The 25,816-nt window shown below is 45.3% G+C and overlaps 1 protein-coding gene across 3 annotated transcripts in view; it reads right to left on the bottom strand.

The window, feature by feature from the left end:
• Positions 1–518: 518 nt before the first annotated feature.
• Positions 519–25,816, bottom strand: part of NRP2 (neuropilin 2) — a 114,299-nt gene continuing 89,001 nt past the window's right edge. The window contains exons 16-17 of one of the 3 annotated variants that reach the window (XM_053597052.1): positions 5,911–5,961; positions 519–3,832 (exon numbers count right to left, since the gene is read on the bottom strand). In XM_053597052.1, the coding sequence (XP_053453027.1) occupies positions 3,528–3,832; positions 5,911–5,961 (356 nt within the window). In that variant the 3' untranslated portion in view covers positions 519–3,527. Of the gene's footprint in view, positions 3,833–5,910; positions 5,962–18,511; positions 21,943–25,816 lie in introns of those variants that run through there. The other 2 variants (XM_053597053.1, XM_053597054.1) reach the window with 2 other exon arrangements.

Genomic DNA, 25,816 nt, shown 5'->3' with positions numbered 1-25,816 from the left:
CTTAATTTGCCTAGGATTGAGGGGTCTATGAGCTGAATGTGTTGGTCCTCTCAAAGTTCACGCATTAAAGCTTTTCACCTCCATTGTGATGGTATTAGGAGGTGGAGCCTTTGGGAAGCTATCAGAGTTAGATTAGGTCAGCTGAGTAGGAATCTCATGATGGGATTAGAGTCCTTATTACAAGGAGGCCAGATCTCTCTCCTTGGAAAGGTCCAAAGAGCATACAGAGAGAAGGAAGCTACCTCCAGGCCAGGAAGAGAGGCCTCAGTAGACCTTGCATCTTCTGGTGCCTTGATCTTGAACTTCCCAGCCTCCAGAACTGTGAAAAATTAATGTCTGTTTTTTAAGCCACTCAGACCTTTGTATTCTGTTATAGCAGCCCAAGCTAGCTATGAGAAAGGGTTTCCCAGAACATAGGACTTTTGGTGCTAAAAACCAAGGAAGTCTCAGGCAAACTGGGATTTGATCACCCTCATCCCAAGTCTCTTTGTCTCTAATAAAGACAATGCAGAAATACATCTCTGGTATACTGTTTATTTAAATAGTAATCTTAAAAAGGCTTTATACAAATCATATAAACACAGTTTGACATTGTTGTTTATTTTTTACATTAAAGAATCACAGTAAAAGCTCTCAAGTTCCCATGATCTGGCTCAGCCAGCAAATGGTCGAATACCTTTAACTACAAACCCTGGAAAAGTTAACCTTCTGTGTGACAGTTTAACTTTGTCCCTTGTTTTCTTGTTATTCATGCTCAATCCTTGAACCCTCATCCCTGTCAACTCCCCGCCCCACCGAAGAGAGACAGCAACCCTGTGGCCCTGTCAACACATAGTCTGGGAGAGCGTGGAGGTAATGCGTCATTCAGCACAAGGCAAAAAGGAGATCAATACTGGGAGTTAGGTTTTCCGAAGGGAACGACGCAGGGAGATTAGTCAGCTAGTCTACCTACAGATACAGGTAACACAGGCACCAAGCTGTTCCTTGGTTAAGTTAAGATCAGGCCCCACTGTCTTTTTTTCTGTCTTATAACAGGCCAGTCTCCAGCCTTGGTGAGGTATCCACATGTAGCCCTGGGTGCCCTGCTTCTATTCAGCATTCACGGCCCATTCAGGACCTCAAATCAGTCAATGGTGGATATGGATATAGGACTTTTACAGGAATACAGATTGAGTCATACAAAACTTAGAGATGAACTGCAGGCCTGAGGCAGGGCCAGACTTGGGGAATCATATAAACGGTCAACTGGGCATGAGAGGGCCAGGACCCCTGGTGTAGACTTTCAAACTTCTCTTTTTCTGTAGGCGACTTCTGGAAAGCCCTAAGACTTACCAGCTTTCTGAACACTGAGCTGCATGGGAGGGTGAAGAGGAAGGTGGGCTAATTAAAAATTCTATTCTGCTGCCCAGCTTGGGGGCAGGGGGCGATGCCCTAAAGCTAAGCCCTTGAACGTGACAGCTTTACTTTTCACTTCTAACTACCACTGTGCCAACGAGTGCTGAGATCAGCAGTGACACTCGGCCCCTAGGTTAAAGTCACAACACCAGCACTGCATCCCACGTGACCATTAACATACACAGTAGATAAAGAGAACTCAGAGGCCCGCGAAGACACACACACGTGAATAAATAGCTGTGGGTTGAACTCTACCTCTTTGCATACGAAACACTGTGACATTCCCATTTGAACTATCATTTTCATCAGTTAACACTTAAAGTAACTAGCCAGTCCCATTCACCCTTCCCCTTTCACCTGGGTAGGAGACAAATGACATTGTAGGTGGCCATAGCAGCAAAAATGGTCTGAAGGTTTATCACGGACATGCGACAGGCTGGGCATACTGGTTGGGTTTCAAAATGTATTTCCAGCACACAGGCAATACTTAGGCATAAATAGGTAATTAAGATTTGGATCTTGATGTGGACAATCTTATCCTTCACACGATTTCATTCTATTCTTGATGCCTCCTTTTTGAGAGTAGCTGAGATCATCTAGGGCTCTAACTCTCTGCAGCAGGGTTCATCCCTCTGGTAGGTCAGTGGTGAGTTGGGGGAGCTGGGGATGGAGCCATTGGGGTTAGGGAAGGAGGAATGCCTTAACTTGTAAGATATTCACTGATTTCTACCTAGAGGGAAAATACATTTTTCTTCATTTTTTCAAGGCACTTAATAAAAGCACATAAATTGGGGTGTGTGTGTGTGTGCACACGCATGCATGTGTGTGAATGGAAACAGTCCATAGTACCTGCAGACTCTGGATAGAATCAGATCCTAGCTCTGAGTCTTCTGAAAGGCTTAAGTGGTAGCTGTAACCCAAAGGAGAAAGGCTGTATCTATGAGCTCGTCAGAGAGACCAACTCATCAGAATGTCCGAGTCTATACTGCTTAGCCTTTGCCATCCACGATCACGGAGGCTGGGCTTCTCCTTCCCACCCAGTGGTCACCAGTTACCCATCTCACCAATGGAGAAAACATACCAATTGCCTATATTTTCCCCAGCCCACCTCTGAGAATACTGAACAATGCTGTTTCTTGGGGCTTAGAGACTTGCAAAGTGTGTGTGTGTGTATGTGTGGGCGTGCACGTGTGCACACGCATGTGCATACCCACACATTTGTGTATATGTGTACGTTTTAGAACAAGGAGGAGGAAAAAAAAAAGGCAAGACCACCAGCAGAGGCCCCACGAAGGAAGCCTCCCCACCACAGACTCTAGGTCTAGATTTAAAGAATGGCTCCTATTCACTCACAAAGCACTTGAAGGCTCGTCTGCTTCTAACGTGGAGGTGCTTCTACGGATTTTCAAGTGTGAAGTTTCCTTTCTGGTTTGTTTTCAATCGCATACAAGAAAGAACTGTTCGTGTTGACCCTAAAATGGCAATATTCCCCTGGATAAAAAAAGTTAAAGGCAACAACATCCTACTTAAATGCTAGGACTGGACATGGCAGCTCGTAGGGTTGGCTGGCAGAGCCTACACCACAGTATATCCCTTAAGTCATCAGACAATCAGAGGATGGGATAAGCTGGACGGCTTTTTAATGTTTTTTAGTTTAATTTCTAAAGATGGAAAAGCTGAAGAGATGCTTTGCTTTTCAAGTGTTCATTAAAAGAGAAAGTGGAGAATAATGATCCCTGCTCCGCTTCTAGGCTGCAAAAGTCATTCTCTTCTTCTGCCTCTTTGAGTTGCTCACAGACCAAAGAAATAAAATATAATAATAATAATAATAAACTCACAAACAAAACAGAACTGTGACCCCAAAGAGATGAGCTCCCGTCTTTTTCCCAGCAGAGAGCATGGCCTGTTCCTGCAATGACTCAGCCACCGCAGTTCCAGGGGGATGATCACCCCTGTTGTGGCTGTATATCCCTCCCTCCCTTGACTTGCCTTTCTGTCCCGTCCCTACCTTCTGTATTCTGGATCAGTTTGATCAAGATTATGGCATTCAGTTTCCAAACGGGGAAAAAATGTAATCTTCACCAGCCCCTCTTGCTGGAATGAAACGTCAGCTGTGATTCAGGTGCAATCTGTCACGCCTCGGAGCAGCACTTCTGATGGTTCATCTTGACCTTGTGCTTGAGGCCGTCGTAGAGCTCGAAGTTGTAGTTCTCCAGCGTGGTGCAGCTGCGGGAGCTCAGGCCCGAGTAGGAGCAGGTGCAGTAGAGCAGGAGGCCCGCGCAGGTGGCCCCCAGGAGGACGCCCAGCGAGCTCATGGCGATGATGGTGATGAGGATGGGATCCAGTGTGTAGAGCCAGCTCTTTTCTTTGCCAGCCGAGGGGGCACCAGACCCTGAGGTTGGGGAAGAAGAATTGCTCCAGTCCACCTCATACTCATCTATGACAGAAAAAGCACATGAGACATTTTGGGCCCTGCTTGCATCAGGGTGAGATAACTGTGCCTCCTCAGCTCAGAGACCCCCTCAGAGCACAGAAGTCAGAGCAGAAAGTCTGGACCTAGACTGCTTGGGTTGGAAGCCCAGCTCCATCACATTCTAGCTATGTAACTTTGGGTGAGTGTTTTAGCCCCTCTCTGCCTCGGTTCTCTCACCTGTATAATGGGGATGTTAATGAAATCTACCTCAACCGGGTTATTAGGAGGATTAAGTGAACTACCATCTGTAAAGTGCTTAGTGTCTGGCATATAGAAAGTGCCGTCTAAGCATTTGATACTTAAATGATTTGACTCATGTTTGGAAAGCTCAGATTAGATTAGAACCTTCAGAGTGCCTGTGGAGCCCCTGGCATGGCCTTGTGTTCCAGGCAGCCTCCTCATCCCTCACTTCCAACTGCCTCAAGTCAGTCAAAGGACAGTTGGGGACAATTTTCATATGACCAGTTTCCCAACTTGGTATTCCTGGCAAGAGAAGAAGCAGATTTGTTTCCAGGCCCCAGAACTTGGCATGCATTTCTTTTATGGATTGAATTGTGTTCCCCCACCCCTAAGATCCATGTTGCAGTCCTGACCCCCAGTACCTCAGACTGTGACCTTAGTTGGAGATAGGATCTTTCCAGGGGCAATCAAGTTAAAATAAGGTCATTATGGTGGGCACTGTTCAATGTGAGTGATGTCCTTATAGAAAGGGGAAATTCACATGCAGGGACACAGTGGGGGACACCATGTGAACATGCCAGTGGCCAGCCACAAGCCAAGGACAGGGGCCTAGAACAAACATCTCCTCACAGCCTTTGGAGGAGCTGACACAGTGTGCACTGTGATCTTGGAGGTCCAGCCTCCAGAACTGTGAGAAAATCCCTTTCTGTGTCTGAGCTATATAGCGTGTGGCACTCTGTGATGGCAGCCCTTGCAGGCTGATCTGTGTGTGCTCCCAAGGCATGGCCACATCCGGGGCTGGTTTTCCAGCATCTCCCAATTATCCTGTGAAGAAGGCGGGATGATAATATATGTGTTTTAATAGGTGAGAAAACTGAGGCTGGAAGAAATGAGGTGACTCCAGGTCACAGAGTTAGCAGGCAATGGAGCTGGGCGTAGGGCCAGGCCTTCTGCCTCAGATCCCCCGCTCTTCCCTCCCTCATCACAGTGCTTCTGCTGCTTGACAGAGCACAGCCTCTCTGTGGAGGTCGGCCGTGTGCTTTTGCTCATAAAAGGAGTGTTGGACGGGGTTCTGGAGGGAGGGCCTGCAGTCAGTCAGCAAGGTGCTGTTTGGGTTAGTCACTCCAGTTTCTATAACTACACACAAGGTTTTTGGTTAAGGTCAGGTTAAAAGCAGCTGCTCTATAAACTTCTCTTCTTAAACACATCAATCTTGGTCAAAAGTTGTTCTTTGAGGAGAATCTTGCTGCTGAGTCTCTTGGAGATCAGCGCTGGCATTCTGAGAAGCCCAGGTAAGAAATTCCAGCTCCACATCTGCTCAGTGGCCCACTAGTCAGGATGCTCATTTCAGTGTCTCACAGTCAATGTGTTAGAAGTGGAAAAATAACACTTGGAATAAATATGAAAATATGCCATGGGTATTGTGAAAAGGAAACCCAAATCATGCAACATGCCTCAACCTGGAGTCTTGGATAACATGTTTAAGGTTTGTCTTGAGCCAGGGAACAAGAAACCACCACAGGCCTGGTGGAGCATTCACATTTATGCTCGTCCACTCAGGCCATTTTGGGGAGAAGGTCAAGGTGTTTAAGCAGTGACACGTACAGAGGAGCAGTCCTTTTGCTTCTAAAGGCCTGTCTGTGTAAAGAGTTGCCTGAAAGAGGGCACCTGTTACAGATTAGGCAGAGGGAACTAAATAAACTTTCTACATCTCTAAATTTGACCTTGATGGAACAATGGTAGTTTCTTCATTCTTTATTTCTGGCTGATAGTTCTAATTTTTGGCCCTCCAATATCTTGGGCATTATTTTGACAACCACATTATAATCAAACTTGAATTTCATTATTATAGAGACACTCACCATCAATTTCATCTTCATAGCCCTCTCTCCCGTGGATTTCTGGGATGTCCACTACAATGAAAAGGAAAACAAACCAAGTTTTCACCAGTTCTGTGACCATGGCTAAAAGGTAGAGATGCAAGTTTTCTGAGAATGATGCCCCGTTACTGCAGGCAGCTGGATCATCCACTTCTAAATCATTCAGTGTGTACATTTCTCCATCAAATGATCAGTCTTTTCTTCCAACAACAAGAAGAAAAACAGAAATAATAAGGAAGACCGGGTCTTCAGTGCCTAGTAAACCTTTCACTTGTGTCTTTTTAATGACTTGTCATTCATTACCAAGATAGGCCTGGGTTTTATCTCAGGCACCTTCAATGGCATCTTATGGCCAGTATCAGGTGCCATTCCTGGGCCATCCATTTGGTGTAGCATGCAGTATCTCCCATGTGCATGCATCTAAGTGGACACTAAGCACTGGAATCTTTCTCCTCTGGATTTGAAATAAAGGCATGGTAATTTAAGGAAGTCCTGTTTCATCATTGTGTGTTTTAATGTAAGAGCAGAACTGGAAAGAATCTCATTATGCCAATCCACCTTCACATGTTTGTGCTAATATCTCTCCTCCTTCCTCCCCGATTGGCTTTCTTCCTGGTTAGGACAGATCAAATGTGGGCATCCCCTTTGACTAGCTAGGTCTGAATAGAGCTGAGTTAATTTACTCTGAATTTTCTCCAGGCTTACCACTATCTAGCTTTTTCCTTTTTTTTTATGCAGTTTTTGACCAGGGCTGGGTTTGAACCCACCACCTCCGGTATGTGGGGCCGGCGCCCTACTCCTTTGAGCCACAGGCACCACCATAGCTTTTTCTTTTTTTATAGTAATTTTTTTGATGACTACTTTATAATCAAACTTGAATTTCATTATTATCTGCTAAATCACAGAGACGCTCACCATCAAGTTCATCTTCATAGCCCTCTCGCCCATGGTTTCTCTATCCACTATGCTGTCCATCTTATAGAAATAAGAGCCACTGAAAACCTATCTAAAATGGTAAAACATTCAAAGAAAGAATCAACTACATGGCAAACAGCAGGGTCTAATTTTTTCCTGTCTCACAAGCTAATGATGCCTTTCCCGTCTGTCAGCTCAAGATAGCTTTAGTAAATCTGACTGGCCCTTTTGGACTTACATTCAGCCCAAAGTCCAGTGAACAATCTTGAGGTCAGCACTCCTAATATCAAGGCTTAAAAGAAAATAAAAACTCTCACACAGCTAAAGAATCAGACAAAAGAAAAAAGAAAAAAAAGAACATCAGACCATCTTGAGTGTCTCCCTCTCATCAGCACTACATCTCAGGAAGATCTACTTGACCATGATCTGAACTGGGGATTGATCCATCACTGTCACACTTGAAATTCAGCCTTTTCCTGGAGGCCGGGGTTTTAATCATGTTAGGAGTCCTCCTCATTTATGGCCTAAGTACTACAGCACACTCTCATCCCCTCCTTCGCTAGTAAAGGATGCACGAAACGACTTGCCAAGACCCCACTTGAAAGGATCGATGCCATGTGGCACCAGTCCCTTACAAATCCAGGCTGTTCCTGGCATGTTTCTAGCACAGCAACTGGCACCTGCAGGCCACGCCAGCTTCCCAACCTCAGTGCCCACCCCTGCATTATTCTCCAGCCCTACCGAGCAGGCTGTTTCCTTGGAATGAAGATGTGAACGAGAATCAGTGAGAGGCAGGTGGTGTTTGTCATAGGGATCAAATCAAGCTTGGGAAAGTCAACCCAGAGCTTTTTATAACCTTATGGAAAAAAAGAAAAAGAACATGGAGGATGACTGTCACATTTCTAACAAATTGTTTTGATGGGATGTTCATATGTCTTAATACCTTCATGGATAAAAGATGCAGAACATTGAATAAGGATATATAAATCAGCCAGTGACTCGTGGGCCAAATTCTGTGCTCGCTTTTTTTTAGGAACCTGGTCTGTGCCAAGGATGTGATGGATTTTTGGAGGCTAGAATGTCATCCTGCTTCATCTTACACCCTCAGGGAAAAAGTCTTAGGATACCATAGATCTTGATCTGGGAAGGGGCGGGTTGGCATTGATCCTGAAGAAAGAAGGATGAAAGGATAGAAATGATTGGGAGAACATTTTACCCCAGGAGATCCCAGCCTCTGTCTCTGGAGGCTGAGAACTGGATGAGATGATTTCCCAAGAATTGGTCCATTTCTAAAGTTCAATGAAATCAATTGCCCAGATGCAGCTGAGATTTCTGCACCTGGAGAATCAAAGGCTACTTAAGGTGAAGAAGAACACTTTTTAGTGGCTTGACTTGGCTTTTTGTGTAATCACCCCTCCCAGGAGTTCGGGTGAGTGGGAAGGGGTCGAAAAAAGGATACGTTAATCACATTTTTCAAAAGCGCATCTGTTAACGTCTTAAAGAAAGATGCACACTAGGGAAAACACAAGAAAGGGAACATTTGTACAAAAAGCCATTTACTTCGATAGCAATTTTCTCTAGTCCTTTTGCTAATGTTCTTGATATCTGTGTTGGATTAAGGGCTTTCTCTCTCAAACGCCATCTTTGCCCTTCATTGGCTACTTCCCTTTCTGTTAGGCCTGGGAGGGAAACCTCAGCCTTTTTCCTTAGGACGCTGGCCAGAAAGGATGTGGTTCTCCCACTGGGCCCCAGTAGCCCAGGGTGAAAGAAACTGACCTTTTGTGGGGGTAGGGAGGCAAATGATGGGTTAGGAGCTCCAGCAGCTCCCTGGAAAGGGAAATGGCAGCCATGGGTCATGGGCCCCACTGGGAAGGCGAGAGAAGGGATCAGGAAATAGCAGGAGACAGGGATAAGAGACTTAATAATTTTGTTTTTAATTTTTTTTAAGAGAAAAGTTCTTGCTATGTTGCTCGGGATGGCTTTGAACTCTAGAACTCAAGTGATCAGCTTCCCAAGCTGGGGCTACAGGTGTGTGTGTATTTATATATATATATATGTATTTTTATATATATATATAACATATATAAACACACACATATACATATATATATATAATTTTATATTTTTAATGAGGGAAAACTTGGAGAGGAACTTGCAGGACTCTGTTTCAGTGGGAGGGTGTGTTTGTGAATGTGAGAAGTGCCAGGAAGAGAGGACTGGGCCCCACCTCTGACACAGATCACAAAGGGATTTTACCACCCACAGGACTTTCACCTTCAACCTTTGTGCCCCCGTGACCCTGTTTCCTTCTAGGCCCCTGTGTGGATTCAAATCTCAGGCCAGTCTGACTCCAAAGCTTGAATACTGACTCTTAAATATTGTATTAGGACCAAAGAGGCCCCAGGAGTCCAGTCCTGTTCTCTGGGTGAGGACAGGCACTGTACCTACCACTGTAACTACCACTGTTATCACTACTGCCCTGTTCTATTGGAAAACAGTGCCCGCTCTGTCTCGGACTCTAGTTGGCTGGATAATTTATTCATATTATTGCCTCTTCACTTTGGTGGGAATTCTTAGGGGGCTTCTTAGGAACGTGAAGATGTGGTGATGTGAAACTTGGGGTTTCATGTTTCCATGGTAGGCATACCCAGAGAGGGAAAGAGTAGTCTTCAGTCTCCAATTAACCAGTGAAGCAACCGTACCTTATTAAGAGGGCTTTCTAGGACATCCAGGAAGGATACTGAGGACTTTGGAAAATAAAGGAAGGACCTTCAGTGTGGCAGGTCCACACCAAAGGCACACTTGTGCCAAATTAGCACAAAAGAATGTGGGTCCCTGTGGAGATGACTCCAAGTGCTGTGGAGCCCAGAGCAGAGCCTGAGACAGTGAGCCTGGGCCACGCCAGGAAGGACATGTGGGAATAGAGAGGAGACTTTGGAATCGAGGCTGCTGCAAGGTGGGGGTTGGGAGTTTTATCTCCTTGCTCTGTTTGATTGAAGGGAATTCTTTCAGAGATGGCACCAGAACCATTTTACCCATCTATGAATCTCTTGGCTTTGGGCTTGCATTCCTTTGTATCAGACCCAAGAAGGAATTTAAGAGATTGCCTTGCTTGGCCACAGATCTTCCACCCTGTACACGAGGGTCAGACCTGTGCCTGTACCCCTCACGCGCTGCTGTGGACCAGCATAGAGAGAGGAAGAAGTGAACTCACAGTGACCAGAGGGTTTAACAGAGTTCAAGCAATCAAGTGGGCAGAGTAGACCACACAAACGCCATTTTCATACTGAGATCAGTCTCTGGCTGAAAGCCCCCTTCTGTTCCCTTGTGTCCATTCTCTTTCCATCACTGAGACAGAGTAGGCGCATGGGAAAGTGTGAGTCAAGGTCTCACTGATCTCACTGTTGCTCTGAGTTTTCAGAGTCATAGAGCATGTGGCTAGCTATTAAAACATCAACCTGGCTAGTCCAGAAAGTTCTTCTGCCCCAGAACTCCTTCCACCCTAGAAGAAGAATCAAATATTCTCTAGTTACCTTGTCAGTAAGTTGCAACGCTATGGCACAAGTGGCGAACAGCCATATCTACTTTCACATTGAACCTCTCTAGTGAAATACATTTCTCCCTGAAGGCTCTGGAACACTGCCTGGTGGTGTGAGACCACACATGCTCTTCCTGGAAACACCCTCGTGACACTTCCACCTGCAGCCTGGAAACTCCCAGTGAGGCCTCAAATAGGAATGTTGTCTCTCGCGGTCCTTCCCTCTCTCTCTCACACACATACACATACTCTCTTTATTTATCTTTCCTCCTCCCTTATTTTCTTCCTTCTTCTAAATTGAGATTCTTTGGGGTTAGAATTCCTTCATTAGTCTGCTTTTTTGCATTCTCTTACAGAAACTCCCTACCTTCACTTTCACCACTTCTGTGGTCCACCATGAGTGTGTTCTGTTTACTTGTTGCACTGGAGCTTCACGAGATTGCCTGGAGTGTGAGGAGTCTGCCCCAAATCACTGGCTAATTTTAGATAAAAGATTTAAGACAGTCCACCCCTGGGATACTTGTACACAGATCATTTCAGGACCCTGGCCTACACTGGCTTCTTTGAAGAGTCCGTTCCATGTCAGCTCTGAGCAGTAGAGTAAGAGGCCTGGCCGAAGCTGATGGCAGGTTTGCCATCCAGAATGTGTAGCAGAGACACTCCAAGACTCGTTCAGTGTCAGTGTTAATCTCCATTGCAGGAAAGCAGTCCCGGCTATGGCGGGACACCAGGCTGGGAGAAGGGTGCCCACTTCCCATACGGTTCTACCCAGGTGTGAAAGCTGAGGCTCCCCGAGTCTCTGCTTGCTCCTCTGGAAAATAACCACTGATGTTCTCCCTTGCTCTAGAATTTCATGGACTTTATGGGAAGAGAATAAGAAAGGTATGAGGGCCTTTCTGATGAGGGATCTCTGAAGAGGGCTGATGGTTGAGATTGACAAGGCAACATCTAAACAAAAGGGCTCCATCACTCCACATTGCTCATGACCCCCACACTTCACCCCAGGTCTGTCCTGGCCTGCAAGTCACCAAGCCCTGAAATCAGTTGTTTTAAGGTGTGTGTGGAAAGATAGGACCATGAAAGGGACGAGCAAGGTTCCATGATTTCAGTACTTGCCCATTTAGCTTGGGACTCGGTTCTGCTAATTGGCAATTCAGGAACTGACAAAAGTGGGTAAATTGTGCCCATGGTTTAAAGTCTCCGCCTTAACTGAGGCTGGGCTGATAAAACCTTATAGATATCCAGTCGTAGCAAATCTCCTAAAGCCACCAAACTTCAACCAGCCCTATAAGCCAGGATCAAACAGCCTCTTGCTCACAGGAAACCACTGAAATTGTATTTGCAGATACCAAGTGTCATTATTTCTATGTTAAAGATGAAGAAATTGAGAATGTAGGAAAGAAAAATGCAGTAAGTCATTGAATAAATCAGCAGTATAACTAAGAGTAAGCCACAGATTTTCATCACCTTGTTTGGGGTCTGTGATTTATTTGGGATAAGCTCTTGGCCACTTAAAACCTTTGTTGAATTTGATTCCAAGTTCCTGAACCCCCTGAGCCAGCTAAATCACAGGGCTGTGCGGATGGAACTAGCCTCTAGAAAATTCTCTCAGCCATTCTATTTTAATCCCAGCAGGAAACACAAGACTGAAACCTCGATAGATGAAAAATAATAAAAGACTAAAGAGATATTTCTTGGCACTTCAACATGTTTAATTCAGTTTAACATTGAGTATTGGCTGAAGATACCCCCCCTCCCCAACACACTTAATTTCCCCAATTCAGTTTATTCACCCCCAGTTGCAGTAGGAGCCAAAAGTTCAGATGTTGATCTAAACTTCGCCAAATCTCCTGTTAGAAAGTCAAGCTACTTGTGAGCCATTCATCCCTTGGTGGGTTGGCTTGAGTTTAGAACCACCCTGAGAAGGTCCTTTATCATGGGTTTTTATCTGAGGCCTGTAGCCAAACCTATGCCAGGTCATGGAAAAATTATTTTTTGGAGTTCTTCAAATGGTTTCAAGTGAGAAAAAAAAGGGAGAAGGTTAGTATGAGATTCTCGGGAGAGTTTGATTTTGAATTTAGCCATTATTTTCTATTATTTTTAAAGTTGGATAACTAGGAGGAAACCCTAAAAAGAATTGAAAATACTGACTGCAAACAAGAAGGCTGTGAAATGACCTAATACTACTTTCAAGGGTGGAGGCAGCTGAGGCCAGAATGTCTCCACTGAGCCCCCCAAATGGTGTGAAAAACAAGAATAATGCAGCCAGAGAAACAGTTAGCTATGAAGATAGACTTCACAATTGTGTGGGCTGGAAAACTCCAGCAATGATGATGGGGGACCATTCTGGAATCTCTTTTTTACCCCAAGTCTTTGAAAAATCAGAGCTTTTCTCCATCATCGTCACTAGATATGTCAGTAAGGAACTGGCCATTTACATTTTCCTTGCTGGCTACCTTTTCAGGGTATGAAAGTAGGAGAAACAGAACATTGCAAGGAAAAAGTGTTTTTCCCTTCTTCTGCATTCTTATTTTTTGGCTGAGATGTTAGAAAAAGAAGGCTTATGTCTTTATACTTCAGGGAGTTTTTCCCAGTGGACTTTGACACTTCTCCTCTCCTCTAATCCCAGTATTCCAGAGATGTGCACACCAGAAACATTAGTTGGGTGCAGTGGTCGGGTGCAACCAGTGGTCAAGGAAGAGGACATGGTTGAAGAATCAAAACTTCATGCCTTTCCAATGTGAAGAGTGATGTCTTCTAAGGATTGCCCCTCTTACTTTGTAGGCCTTTGAAAAAAACTGCACACCTGTACGTCACCAACAGAATTTGCTATCCTGGAAAAGCTGAGCTCTCCTTCTGAATACAAGAATGAATGACTCTATGATATGATTTTACAGCTGCCACAAAGGTACCCCTTTCTGCCCATTCAAGAGATGATTTCCCCCCTGTAGTTTGCTGGTGGCTGAGGACTGTGATCCTAAGAGAATAATCCCTCGCTGCCTTTAGGTTTAGTGCCCTATAAGAATGCACTATTGGAGGAAGTAACTGACTAAGCATTCGTGTGAAGGAGCCTGGCCCATGCTTTTCTGCAAGAAGGCTTTGGTGGAGGGAGGAGGGAGAAAGGGTAAGGAAGCCAAAGGGGCCACCAAGAGAGGAGAAAGGAGCATAAAGGGGAGGCTGGAGACAAAGTGTACCTGGCACAAAGGCAGATGAGTGGCCACCAGGTCCTCCTTAGGGAATGAGGTGGGGATAGTGGCCCTATCAGGAGTTGGAGAGACAGAGAGTGGTGATGGGCTTGTGGGCCTAGGGCTTTTCCATGAACCATGGGCTCACACTCTTGCTCTACAGTTGGCAGAGGCAAACAAGCCACTTCTGGGGCTCCTCTGACACACACATGTTGGCCCTGTTCCGGTCCCAGTGCTACCATGTCACTCTCAACGTCAGCTTCTCTAGGAACTGCCCTAGAGAAGCGCTGGAGAGACCCCACCAGCCCCTGAAATCCTTGCCCCTTCTCCCAGGCTGTTGGTGGCAGGAAGAAAACACAAATGGACTAAAAGGTTCTTTATGCTAAAATAAAGCCTCGGTAACCAGCAGGCCTGCTGAGAATGGGAGCCTGGCCCAGGCCGCCTCCCACTCGAGGCTCTCTCCACCCCTCATTGTACCAGCCATGGCTGCTGTCTAACGAGTTGCAGAGACCCTAGTGCTGGGGGGGAGGGGGGGTAGCCACAGCCTGGTACGCCATCATCCCAGGTCGGGATCACAGCCTTTGCTTTGCTAGTGTTAGTTAATGATATTGAAAGAGTTCAATTTTGCACAGTTATACTAAGAAGATAAAAGGCATGGTGTGTGACACATTTCCAGTTCACCCAGACCTCACATCATGCTGCTTTCCTTCCTGAGTGACACACTCACACTGTGTGCCCACGAGGCAGCAGCAGCCCTGAATTGCTGGCAGGTCAGAGAAGGCCCATGCAGCACATGTATGGCTGGAGAAACTTTCCTGTAATGCTTACAGTCCGCGTCACGTTATTATGGCCCTTGCACTTCAGCACATAATGGAAATCAGGGCAGTGCTCTTGTTAGATACGGTGCTGGGGCTAACAGCTCTCTGGGCTCCTACTCCACCTCTATTCTTTCTCAGAGCCCTGTGGGGCTAATGGCTTTGCCTACACTTAGGAACCTCCATTAGGATGGCACCAGGCACTGGGTGCCATCCCTTTGATTACAGTATCCCTGAACTTCCCCAGAAGGAAGCTGATGCCTTCTTTCAGCCCAGGAAGTCTGCCCTACCCAGGGCCAGAGTGGGATCCTGGGGCCCACGGCCATCCCAAATTTGAGGCTTTCCTTAGCACGTGGGTCTACCTGTGGTTGCCGGAATAGTTTAGTCTGCAGCACAGTACCGTGTACTGACCTTAAAGGATTTTTTCTTTACATAAATTTTTTAGCAGAAAACATAAATAAATAACAGTGAGGCACAGCACAGTCACTCTTTGAAGAAACCAAGTGGAACTCATTACTCATGGAGAGCAGGGCTCTGCCTGCTGCACCCAGGGATGGAATTAACTCCTGGGCCTCAGCTGCTGCAGCTCTGGGGAGATGCCACTTGGAGCCAGGCTGTATTTTCCACAAGCTGGCAGTTTATTTAACAGCCTGGAGAAATGCTCCCTGAGCTTAAAATCCTCAACTAAAAGTGCCTAAGTCTCCTCTTGCAAGCACCACGCCCTTGGTAGGGAAGAGAGTGAGGCACAGACATCACATGTTTTGGGTAAACGTGGCCGGAGATCTACCTCTGGAATGCCCAGGAATTTGTACTACCCTCCAAGTGGGGACATTTTCATTTAAATCAGCCAACCTCAGTTGTTTACAGCATTTACTAACATGAAAATAGACACACATTTGACCCGAAAAGTCTCACCTAGGAAAACATGTACTCAGAGAAGATGTTCACTGTAGTATTATTTCTAATGGTTAAAAAAAAAAAAAAGACATGACTTGAATGCCCCCTGGTAGGGGAGTAGTTAATAAATTATCACATATCAGCATGATAAGGAATGCTACCCCACAGTGAAAAGGATGGGGTAGAGCTGTTGGTATATACTTAATTATCCTGGAGATGTTGTCAAATGAAAGGTAGCAAGTTGTTCAAAAGAGTGAGCAAACACTGTAACACCATTTACACAAAAACAAAGCAAAACTCCAGATGGACCAGGAGACATAATTTGACATGAACATATATGTTTGTAAAAGTCTGAAACAGACCTGGTAACAGATTCCTCAAACGACCTCTCATGGTTACCTCAAGGAAGGAATGTGGGATTCATCAACAATGCAATGGACTTTCTGTTTTTCCTATATTATATTGCACTTATGGAGATGTAGTTATGTATAACTTTTAAGTTAATAAAAAAGAATATAACCCAGTTAATTATAATCCTAATAAGTTCCCTCCGAACAACTTCCATTAGTATCAATAACCACTCTGGCAAGAGCCCCCAAGAAAAGGTTCTTTCCCAAACAACACCAGCCCTGTCCCCAGCATATCTGTGGATGACTCTTCTAATGGTCTTTTCTATTTCTTGGTTCAATGTACATGGACTTTAGTTTTTTGGGACACTCAGAGGTAGAGCATAGAAAAGCTCAGGAGCGATCACCTTACCCAGAAGATAGAGGTGTTTCTTGGGTCACCTACCCACTGGGCTTGTGGCACAGATGGCTTCTGCTGGTTGCTCTGAAGCCCCTAGATTCTCCATCATTCTACACCATGCTAAGTGGGGTTTTCTGCTCTTTGACAGTTTCCCAAATATTCTCTCTCCCCAGTCCTAAGGTTTAAGGTCAAATAGGAGACCTCCAAGAAGTTGGTGCAAAGTGCTCTGGCTGAGGCCCAGGGCCTGATGTCTGCGAAGAGTGCACGTTTCTGATTGTATGTGGCCGCCTGTATACAATATGTTCTGAAAGCATCTGACCTCTGCACCTGCTCTGGTGTGCCTGATGCACGTCAGGCTTAATTAACTCCCACACTATACCTAGCTTCCAATGTTATTTATATGAGGTGATTCTTTTCCCTGCTGATTGTAAGATCATCAGCTGGTGTTACCCTCGCCCCTCCTTTCTCTCTAGTTGGATTTGTTTTGTGTTTTCTGTGGGCTGTCACTGAAGTGGATGAAAGGCAAATTACAGCTGGGAGAGCACCAGTGATCTGCATAATTAAAGAGGAAAAACAAGCCCGCACCTACAGATCTGCAGTTTGGCTCTGATGTGGAGCCTATAAGCCGGCAAATCAAAACTCCAGAACAAAGTGCTTTTCATCACAGATTACAGAAAGGCCACAGCGTCTGCTCAAAACAAATGAAGAGGGCTGAGGAAAAGGCACATCGTGCCACATCAGCATGGCTGGTCTTTGGTTATTTGGGTAGGAGGGGAGTGGTTGAAGCAAGAATGCACATTTAAATCATGTGAAAGGACCAGGTAGGAACAGAAACAGACCATCTTGGGCTTTGACCTCTAGTATTTGTGATCCATGGAAACATACCTCCTGCAACATTTATGCTTGTGCTAAGTCTGAATACCACACCGAGGAATGTTTGCTGGTAACAGTGCTGTGTTTGACATCTGAGATTGAAGTCAAAGATTGAGGGGAGAAAATACTCCTAAAATAAGTCTTGGGACTAGACAAAAGGTGGCTCCCAAACAATAATGCTAAAAAAGCATACATGGTGGCTGATTTAATTCTATCTGGAATTTTAAATAAACGCCAGAAGCCTGTCACCTTTTAGCGTTTTAAATGCCAGATAGAATTAAATCAGCCACCACTTACACTTTTCTTGAGGTCAGCTCAAGAAAATGTTGACTGAGCCTCTCTCCTTGTTCAAAATAAATACTTTGTTTTCATTTCATTCTTTGCTAATGGGAACAAATGGCCTTAAGGAAAGCCAAGTGTTATTTGGACAAAATGCATAACTGAGCTGGATAGTGGGGAAACGACAACGCTCTAATCATGGACATGGACTCTATTCTCCGGGGGAAGGATAGTGACATCACACTGAACTGAACCATCTGTACTAACAGAGCTTCCTGAAAGATCTGAATGCCAGAAACTGCCACCTTTTAGCATCACCTGGACAGGTTGTACAGCTTTAAAAAGCACTCCTTCTTGAACAGAGGGATGGATTGGAAGCAAGAAGGACCCTGGCAGAAATAGTGCCTTTTCTCAGGACCTGTAAGGAGGGTTCTCAGGATCCTGAGGGAGGCTCCCGATTTGACGGATGGCTCCCGATGGAGCCCATGAGTAGGGGTAGGAGAAAATCTTTCCATCACCTCTTCTTGAGCACTACCTAGAAAACTTGAACTGCTGGGAGGTTGTCTTTCCTAGATTTTTTGCTCTCTCTGGGAGAAATATTTTATATAACTAGATCACTAACTACCCAAAGAAGAGGATGAAAGAAAAATCCTTGGCAAGAAAGATCTGGCTGTTGGAGTAAGTTTCCCCAAGTGCCTTTCCTTGATGTTTTTCTGGATGTTCCTTTTATAAAATGTTCCAAGTCCACAGTAATCAAACAATTATCTTCACTACCTGCCGAAAACGAAGTCTAGAACGTTTCTGAGCCCTGACATGCCACACATTCCTGTTAGGCCTGGGGAAGCTCTCCTAGGTTGGAGAGCCACATCCCCTTGGAAGTACTACCTTGACAGGTGACAGGTGAGGTGGAGCTGCTGCTTCTCCAAAGGGAGTGCTCTGTCTCGGCAGACTGAGTGCATGATTCAGCTCAGCTTGTCCCGCTCCCACGTGGGGCCCTTTGAAAGTAGAATTCAATCTCCGGGGATTTGCCATTAAGAGAAATTTTGTGGAATCTCATTTAGCAATTTAGCACTTAGCAACTTTTGCAAAATCCCACACCAATCATAAAAGTTGGCTCAGCTGCACAAATTGGCTAAAAATCCTAACAAGCAGTAATAAAAATAAAAAGAAGGAAAAGCTGGCATTCGCCTTGAGGAGGGAACCCACCTACCTCCCACAGACATGCCCTGTAGCTCAGAGGCGACGTGTAAACTTTGGAAATATCCATTTGTTCAAAGCCTACATTTCAACTGTGTTCTCACAGGCAAAGGGGAGGAAAAAAAAAAGCCCAGATGTTTGTATAAAAATATCATCATTTTATTACATTCCACACAATACATTGTCAAATAGTTTCCAATGTCCACAAGTTATTTTGACACACAGGCAACTGAGCAATGCAGGGATGTCACAGTACCAGGGAGGGGGTAAGATCAGGAAGTAAAAATCTTTAGGTTTTCTTGTTTTGTTGCTGTTCTTTGGTAATTTTTGATTATTTAGGTGTTTTCTTGCCTGCTAGTTTTGTTTTAAAGACAGGGCCTTTTAAAAGATGGGTTATCAACCTCAGAATTATTACTGGATTTCCTATTCAATTCTGGCTTTAATCCCAAAAATGTGAAACAAGGGAAAAGACAATTTTTATCTTCAGCATCCTGTTTTGTCAATGGCAATGCTCTGACTTTTTTTTTTTTCTTTTTCTGCCTTTGCCAGCAATTAGGTGATGGTAATTGCTAGCATACTATCAAGAAGGGGATTTTCACCCCAGAGATAAGGGCTTCCCTCCTGAAGGTGTTGACGCGAAACCTCTAATAAGGCAAAAGCTTTATCAGCCCCAGCTAGGCTTTCAACTCACTCATTCATTCATATTTTAATAGTTGCTATCCTCTCGTTGTGTTCTGAGAAGCGACTCTAACGCATGCATGCACTCACCTGTCCAGTCAATTTCCTTAGAAGAGAGCGACTCTTCCCTCCCTCCATGAAATATAGAATTTTATTTTTTTGAAAGCTGCAAAGCATGGCATTTTACAGAAGAGCTACCCTTGTAGTGCAGTACCTAGACAGAAAATTGCTGGGGTGGGGTGAGGGTAGACAGGAGAAGGGGAGAGATAGATAGAGACAGAAAGCAAGCTAGAGTGAGAGATGGAGAGAGGGAGAGAAACTGTGACATCCCCAGCTGAAGTGTATCGTGGAGTTCGCGGAGATTTGAGCAGTCTCATATTCTCAACTATGGCATGTACATAAAGATGAAGCCACAGGGGGCATCAGATAAAGACACAGCAGGTTCCTAGAAAGGGGAATTCTCGAGGGTATAGGGCAACTCAGACAGTCACCACTCTGCATGAAGTGAGTCACCACACCTCATGGGGCCCCTACAGGAAGGCCACTCATTTTGCGGGACTGTGGACAGTGAGATAAAAGCCCTAGTGATGGGCTTGCTGGTCATCATAGGGCACCCTGGGCTGCTGGCCACCCTGCCCCGATTCTTTCTCCATCTTCAGCTGGGGTAGGACACTTCTTAAAATTTCAAGGTGGCACATGCACTAGCCTTTTATCTTTTCTCTTCTTGGCAGGGCTGCTGTGGTCGAGACAGAGGAGCTCTTTGAAACAGAGTAAGGGTGGGAGAGCACTGTTCTTTCAGGAGGATGAAATGAACCAGATGTGAAAGCTGAATGTATGTTGGGGGGACCTATCTGGATATTCTGAAAGAATACTGAAAGTCTCTCTGCCAAGCAGCCAAAAGAAAAAAAAAAAGCATTACTATTTTGTTCTCAGAAGGTGCCTGGAGGCTTTCAACCCAGGCAACCATCTTTGGGGAGAATTTTGTACCTCCCCAGTGGATTCGTGGCAGGAAGGTAAAAAATAAACTCCCCCAAGGCTGCGTCCTAGCACAGTGAGGATCTTAAAATATGCATTCTCTACCAATGGAATCGGCCTCATCATTTAATCCATACTTTGTACAGCATCATTATCATCCACCCCTCTCCCTGCATTTCATAGAGAGGACAAATGAGCAGCAATGGATGTATCTTCTACCCTTCTCTCTGACAGTGCAGCAGCATCTGCGAATGCCGGGCCAGCCTACAAGGGTCTATTTGCCATATGCCATGAATGCTTTTTGGGGCAGCACACTGGTATGTTTGAAGACATGATTACTTTCTTTTCTCCCGTGATATTTAAGTCAGGTGGGCAGCCTTACATCTTAGTGGCTATAGGTTCAGGCACACATTAACACCATGAAAGAAAAGCACATGATTCCTTTTCCCCTCCGTATTTTACAAATGCTATTACAACGACCAATATAATACCAAAGAATATGGTTTTCAACCTTCTTACTCAACCTCATCCTAAGTTGGGCCCAACGAATCCCCCAGGGTGAGGAGACAACATTTCAGTTCTTCCTTGTCTTGTTCAACTTCTCCTTCTCTCAACTTAAACAGACGACTGCTTTGCCTACACCAGTCTCAGATTCGTTATTCTCTATGACTTATTCCAAACGATTGGACTTAACCGATGAAAGCTAAACATTCATTATGAGCTTCTCTTTTATAAGGCAACATGAGACAGATTTGCTTCAGGGCTGGAAGGAGAGGTGGTTCCACTCACACCCAAAGGCTGTTATCTTGATAACTTCAAAGACACCAGAAGACATGACAAGGGGTCACATCTGAGTGTGCTGGGGAATCGTCCTCTTGTGTTGGGTAGGCTGGGGAGATGGGGATAGGGATGGGGAGGCCACGTTGCACTCCATATGGCCGCTATTTATTTTAGGTACCTGGAGATGACAATGACAGCCAACAGAAACCCAGCCAGAGCTAGATAAGGCAACAAAAAGCTTCAATCTCTTCTCCAAGTAAACAGAACTTGTACAGTATATTATTTTCTCGTAAAATGTACCCCAGGAGAAGTAACACAAGAATTAAAGGGGCCCTCTCTGAACACACCCACACGCTCCCCCCACACACAACGAGCCAGTCTCTCACACACCCACACACACACACAGAGCTATTCACACGTGCAAATGTATACTATGTACAGACACGCAGATCCACTTTCCCCCCAAGTCTCCTGGCAGACTGCCCACTGAGAGGAGGTAGGGGTAAGGCAAGGGGAAAACCAGAGAACCGGAGCCTTGAGCGGTGAAGGGCTTAGGGGTGGGTCTCTTCTTAGACATTCCAAGATGCAGCATTAGAATTTGGGTTTTGTTGGTTTGGAATCAACAAAAAAAAAAAAAAAAAAAATAAGAAAAAAAAACAAAACCCAAAACTCAAAACCCAAAAGGAACTGAAGGAGGATGGTTGGGATCGCTAAGAGTGCTCACAGGGTTGGGGACCCAGGACAGAGATTCTGAGAGTCACATAGAGACTAGGCGAGGAGGAAAAAGTGCAAAATTGAGGCAACGTGTTTGCAGTCTTTCTTGTTTGTTTGGGGTGCTGTTCTTGCTTCCGCCCTCAGCAGCGCGAGCCGCGGTCTTGCTCTAGCTTAATGGTTAGGGTGGGCTCCACCGCCAGAGGGGCCCCGTTGGTGTAGTGGGAGGTTTTGTAGGTGATGGAGTGATCGGTCTTCTTGGCCGCATAGCGGAACCGGTGGTGGTGGAGCACCAGGGCCAGCGCGACGGAGACCAGCACCAGCACGGCGCCCCCGGCGGCCATTACGTAATACCAGTAGGCTGGGATGGGCTGCACGGGCACCGTGTCCACTGTGGGCTCGGTCCCTGGCGGGAGGGTGCCCCCTGGTGGAGAGACACAGAAGAGTGTTGCTAGGCTGAGCGCATGCAGACTGATGCAAAAATTAATTTAAAAGAGAGAGAAACACACACATGCTTGGGACGTACCGGGAAGGGGATGGTGCTCGGTCCTTAGCACGTGCCAAGCACTTTCAAATGATTGCTGTTAGTGCCTACTCACCCCCTCACGAGGTAGGTACTGTCAGACCCATTTTACAGATGAGGAAACCAAGACTCCGGTGAAATTAACAGTGGTTACACGGCCAGTAAGTAGTATGCATGGGATTCGACCAAGAACTGTATGATTGCAAATCCTTTTTCTTTTTGTTTAACCACAATAAGATTATAATATATACAAATATTCTCTCTCTCTCTCTCACACACACATATACAGACATGCGCGTGCCTGTGCATGAATACATCCAAGTAAATGCCGCTGAAATGACTTCTGGGATTCAGTGAGGCAGATTCCCTGAATGTCTGGAAATACCATATTTGGTCTGGCTGGCTAGCATTCTCAAACAATGTATTAATTAGGCTGGCTAGACTTGAAGGTAAATTCCACTCTGGCTAGCTAAGGCTTCTGTGCCCATTGAAATCAGCCCGGTCTTGTCTAAACAGGTCAATTACCACTGTCAAGTAATGACTAAGGCATCTTCATTTTTAAAAAAAATTGGATAGAGGATTTTTAAAAGCAGATTGGAAGGGAAGTAGCAATAAAGAATGTGGGCACGGAGTGACAGAGGGTATATGAGAGCTAGAGTGAGTGAGCAAGGGGAAAGGGAGGGAAATCATTCTTAATCATGGAAAAGACGGAGCAGGGAGGAGAAGCTGGCAGAGCATTGAGAAGGCAACCACGTTGGCTGGCCGCTGCTGGTTGCCATGGAGATGATGTAGTAGATTTAAGCACAGGGTAACTCTGGGGAAAGACTGGCTAGAGTCCCACTTGATGCAAAGCAGTGTTACAACTTGATTCTCCCAAAGATTTACATCAGATGAGAATCTGGCCCAGAAAGGGACTAGGAGCCTTTGAGCTTGCCAAAACCAGACATGATCTTTACTTCTGAAAAATGATGTATGTTTTGCCTATGAAAAATGCCTCCTTGCTGCTCGCCTCAAGTGGTGGTGGCCAGGAAGGTGTGTCCTCTTTACTCATGGGGTGCCCGGGAGGGGAGCCACGGGTAGGGGGTGCTGCGCCTTCTTCAGGCATCAGTGGTCCTCCTCTGCTCAGGGCATCTCAAGATGCAGCAGCCGGGGCTTGTGGCGTTTTCCTGCCTCCTCTCCCCAACCCCACCCTCTCCCCAGACTCTCCTCAAGCAGGGGAGACTGGCTGTTATCGCGGGAATAACTTGCTCTCATCCCTGCCTAAGAGTGGACACAAAGAGGGCACTCCCTAAGTGCTTGGTGAATGAAACACTGGGCTGAAGCTAAACTCCTCTTTCTGAGTCAGCATTCTCTAATCCCTGTACCTGACCAGCAGAACTCCTCTCTTTGATTTGGGGAATAGCTGAGAGGTGGATCTGACCTTCTAGTGTCTTCTCAGAAGTGATAGAAAAATGAGAACATTTTTGTTGGAAAATACTTCAAAGCCTGCTCAGCCTTCTAGCTCTGAATCACTGTTTCCTCCAGATTTAGGAATCCCCTCTGCTAAGGCACAGGTTCATTTGTACCTCTTGGATGATCAGAAGTCTCCTGATACAAGAAGAGCTCTAACAAGGACCTGTGTGCACACACCACATCCACAGCTGGGTGGAAACAACCTAGAATGCTGGAGTCTCCCCAAACACGCCTTCCTACATCACCATCTCCCACAGTGCCGTCTCTTTTTCTTTGTCCCCAAACTATCTTTTACTGATTTCATTGTGATAGCTGAGAAAAGACCCTTTGTATCTCTTTTATTTGTGGCCATGTTAGAAATTATGCATAGAACAGAAAGGAAGAGAAAGCAAGGAGCTGGAAACGGCCAGCTTGCAAGTCACAGTGAACTGGTATCAACTTATTATTCAGGTCACCAAGAGTATCTGCTGCTTGGCAACCATCTTGCTGTTGGATTTTCATGTGAGCTTACAAGAATGCACAGGAAACAACAAAGTGTGCAGAGGTGGGTCTAAAGTTCCTCAGAGCCGCCCCTTTGTTCCCCCAAGGGTTTGCTCTGATTTTGATCTGGCTCCACATTGAAGGCCATCATCTATGCGGCCATGGCTTCCTCATCAGAGAAAGGAATGCAGTAAGTCCACATGGGTTAACTTTACATCAGAAGCACCTGAGCAGACCTCAGAGACAGAAGCACAAATATTTAGCAAGCAGAACATGATCACAAACACCTACACTTCCTCCATCACCATATAGTCTCAGTCTGCTTTCTTCCAGCCAAAATGTCGGTTTGCAACATTAAATACATCATCTAGGACTTAAAGTGCTGGGGCCAGGGAAGGACAAAGTGTTTCTTGTGATAGAGACAACGTAGGGGCCAGTGGGGAGAATCCAGGGGGCCAAGAATAGTAGGTAGATCACATATTCAGAATCAGAGCTAGAGACCCATTACCTCACAATCCTGCTCTCCTTGGAAAGACAACTTCACCCTAGACCCTCTTTCCCTTTCCTATTAATGCTCCCTGACCCTGAAATTATCAATGTGTAGAACACTTTACTGACAAAAGCTATGTGGGGGACATTATATTGGCTCCTTAAACATTTTCCCTGGGCATTTGTTTGGAGAAATGAGAAAACAGACTATATGAATTTATCCGTTCATCTGAAGGTGGTGAGAATGCAACTCCCAACCATTTCCTCATTCCCAGTTTTTAGTTGCCTCCCGCTGACAGGGGGCAGAAGTTTCTTAGAACATTCTTTGACTAAAGAGATGCAAATCCTAAAGGCAAATGAATGGTGCTGCTTTGGACCTCACTCTGCCCCAGCCTTGAGGGCTATATAGTAATGAGGGTGGGGTTTGCCATTTAGAGAAAAGGAAGGTGATAAATCAACAAAGGTGAAAATTTCACCAAAATTGGCTTCCCAAACAACAGCAGCAATCCAATGATGCTAGATAGATGGATGGAAGGACAGATGGATAGATGGACAGGTGGATGAAGGAATGTGTTCTGGAGAAATGGTCAGGCTCTCTGGAAAATGTTAATGGCCCACTGGTACTTCATGGAAAAGTTATTTTCAGGAAATCCTAGAGAATCTGCTAGCTCATATTGAACCTTTATAAGGAACTGGAAAAAGATGCTTACTTTTTCCACCTGCACCAACTGCCCAGATTGATGACTTGCACAATTTTAGCTCCACTTGCCCCATCAGCCATACAGGGTGGCCAGGCCATTGCTTTACAACAAAAAGCCTGGGCTAGGTACCTCAGTATGGGAGAAGGAGGATGGGTGAGAATTCAGCCTCATGTAGAGCAGGCGATGTGCTGACCTGAACTTCTCCTTGGATTGATCTGAATTCTACTGCTTACTCACATATCTTTGTTTTTTCCACAATGGGAAAATGCTTTCAATTCCTGAACTATTTTTCATTAATTTCCACCCCCCTAATTCTCTGCAAGGTTTTCCCATTGTGCGAGATAATGAGAAACAGATATTTAAATAGTCAACAACTCCAAGCGTACTTGCAAGGTTGAGCATGCTCCCATCTGTAAAAGTTCTGAGCTCTCTGGAGAAAAGCAATGCGAACACAAAGAATTTGAATTCTGAGAAACATTAAATTCTGAGAAGATGTGGATGGGAGAAAATAAGGCAAAAACAATTATACATTGGGTGGTGTTCCTTCCAGGCCTATTTGCAAAGAGAGCCACCAAATTGAGAGCAATTGGGAAATGAGGCTGTAACAATAGCTGCCTTGAGCAGCCATTTCTTATGTGTGTTAGCCAATGGTC

This window comes from Nycticebus coucang, chromosome 7, assembly GCF_027406575.1.
Source record: "Nycticebus coucang isolate mNycCou1 chromosome 7, mNycCou1.pri, whole genome shotgun sequence".
In the NCBI taxonomy this organism is placed as follows: domain Eukaryota; kingdom Metazoa; phylum Chordata; class Mammalia; order Primates; family Lorisidae; genus Nycticebus; species Nycticebus coucang.
Note: the sequence above shows the minus strand (reverse complement) of the source record. Positions and strands in the feature narration are given on the sequence as shown.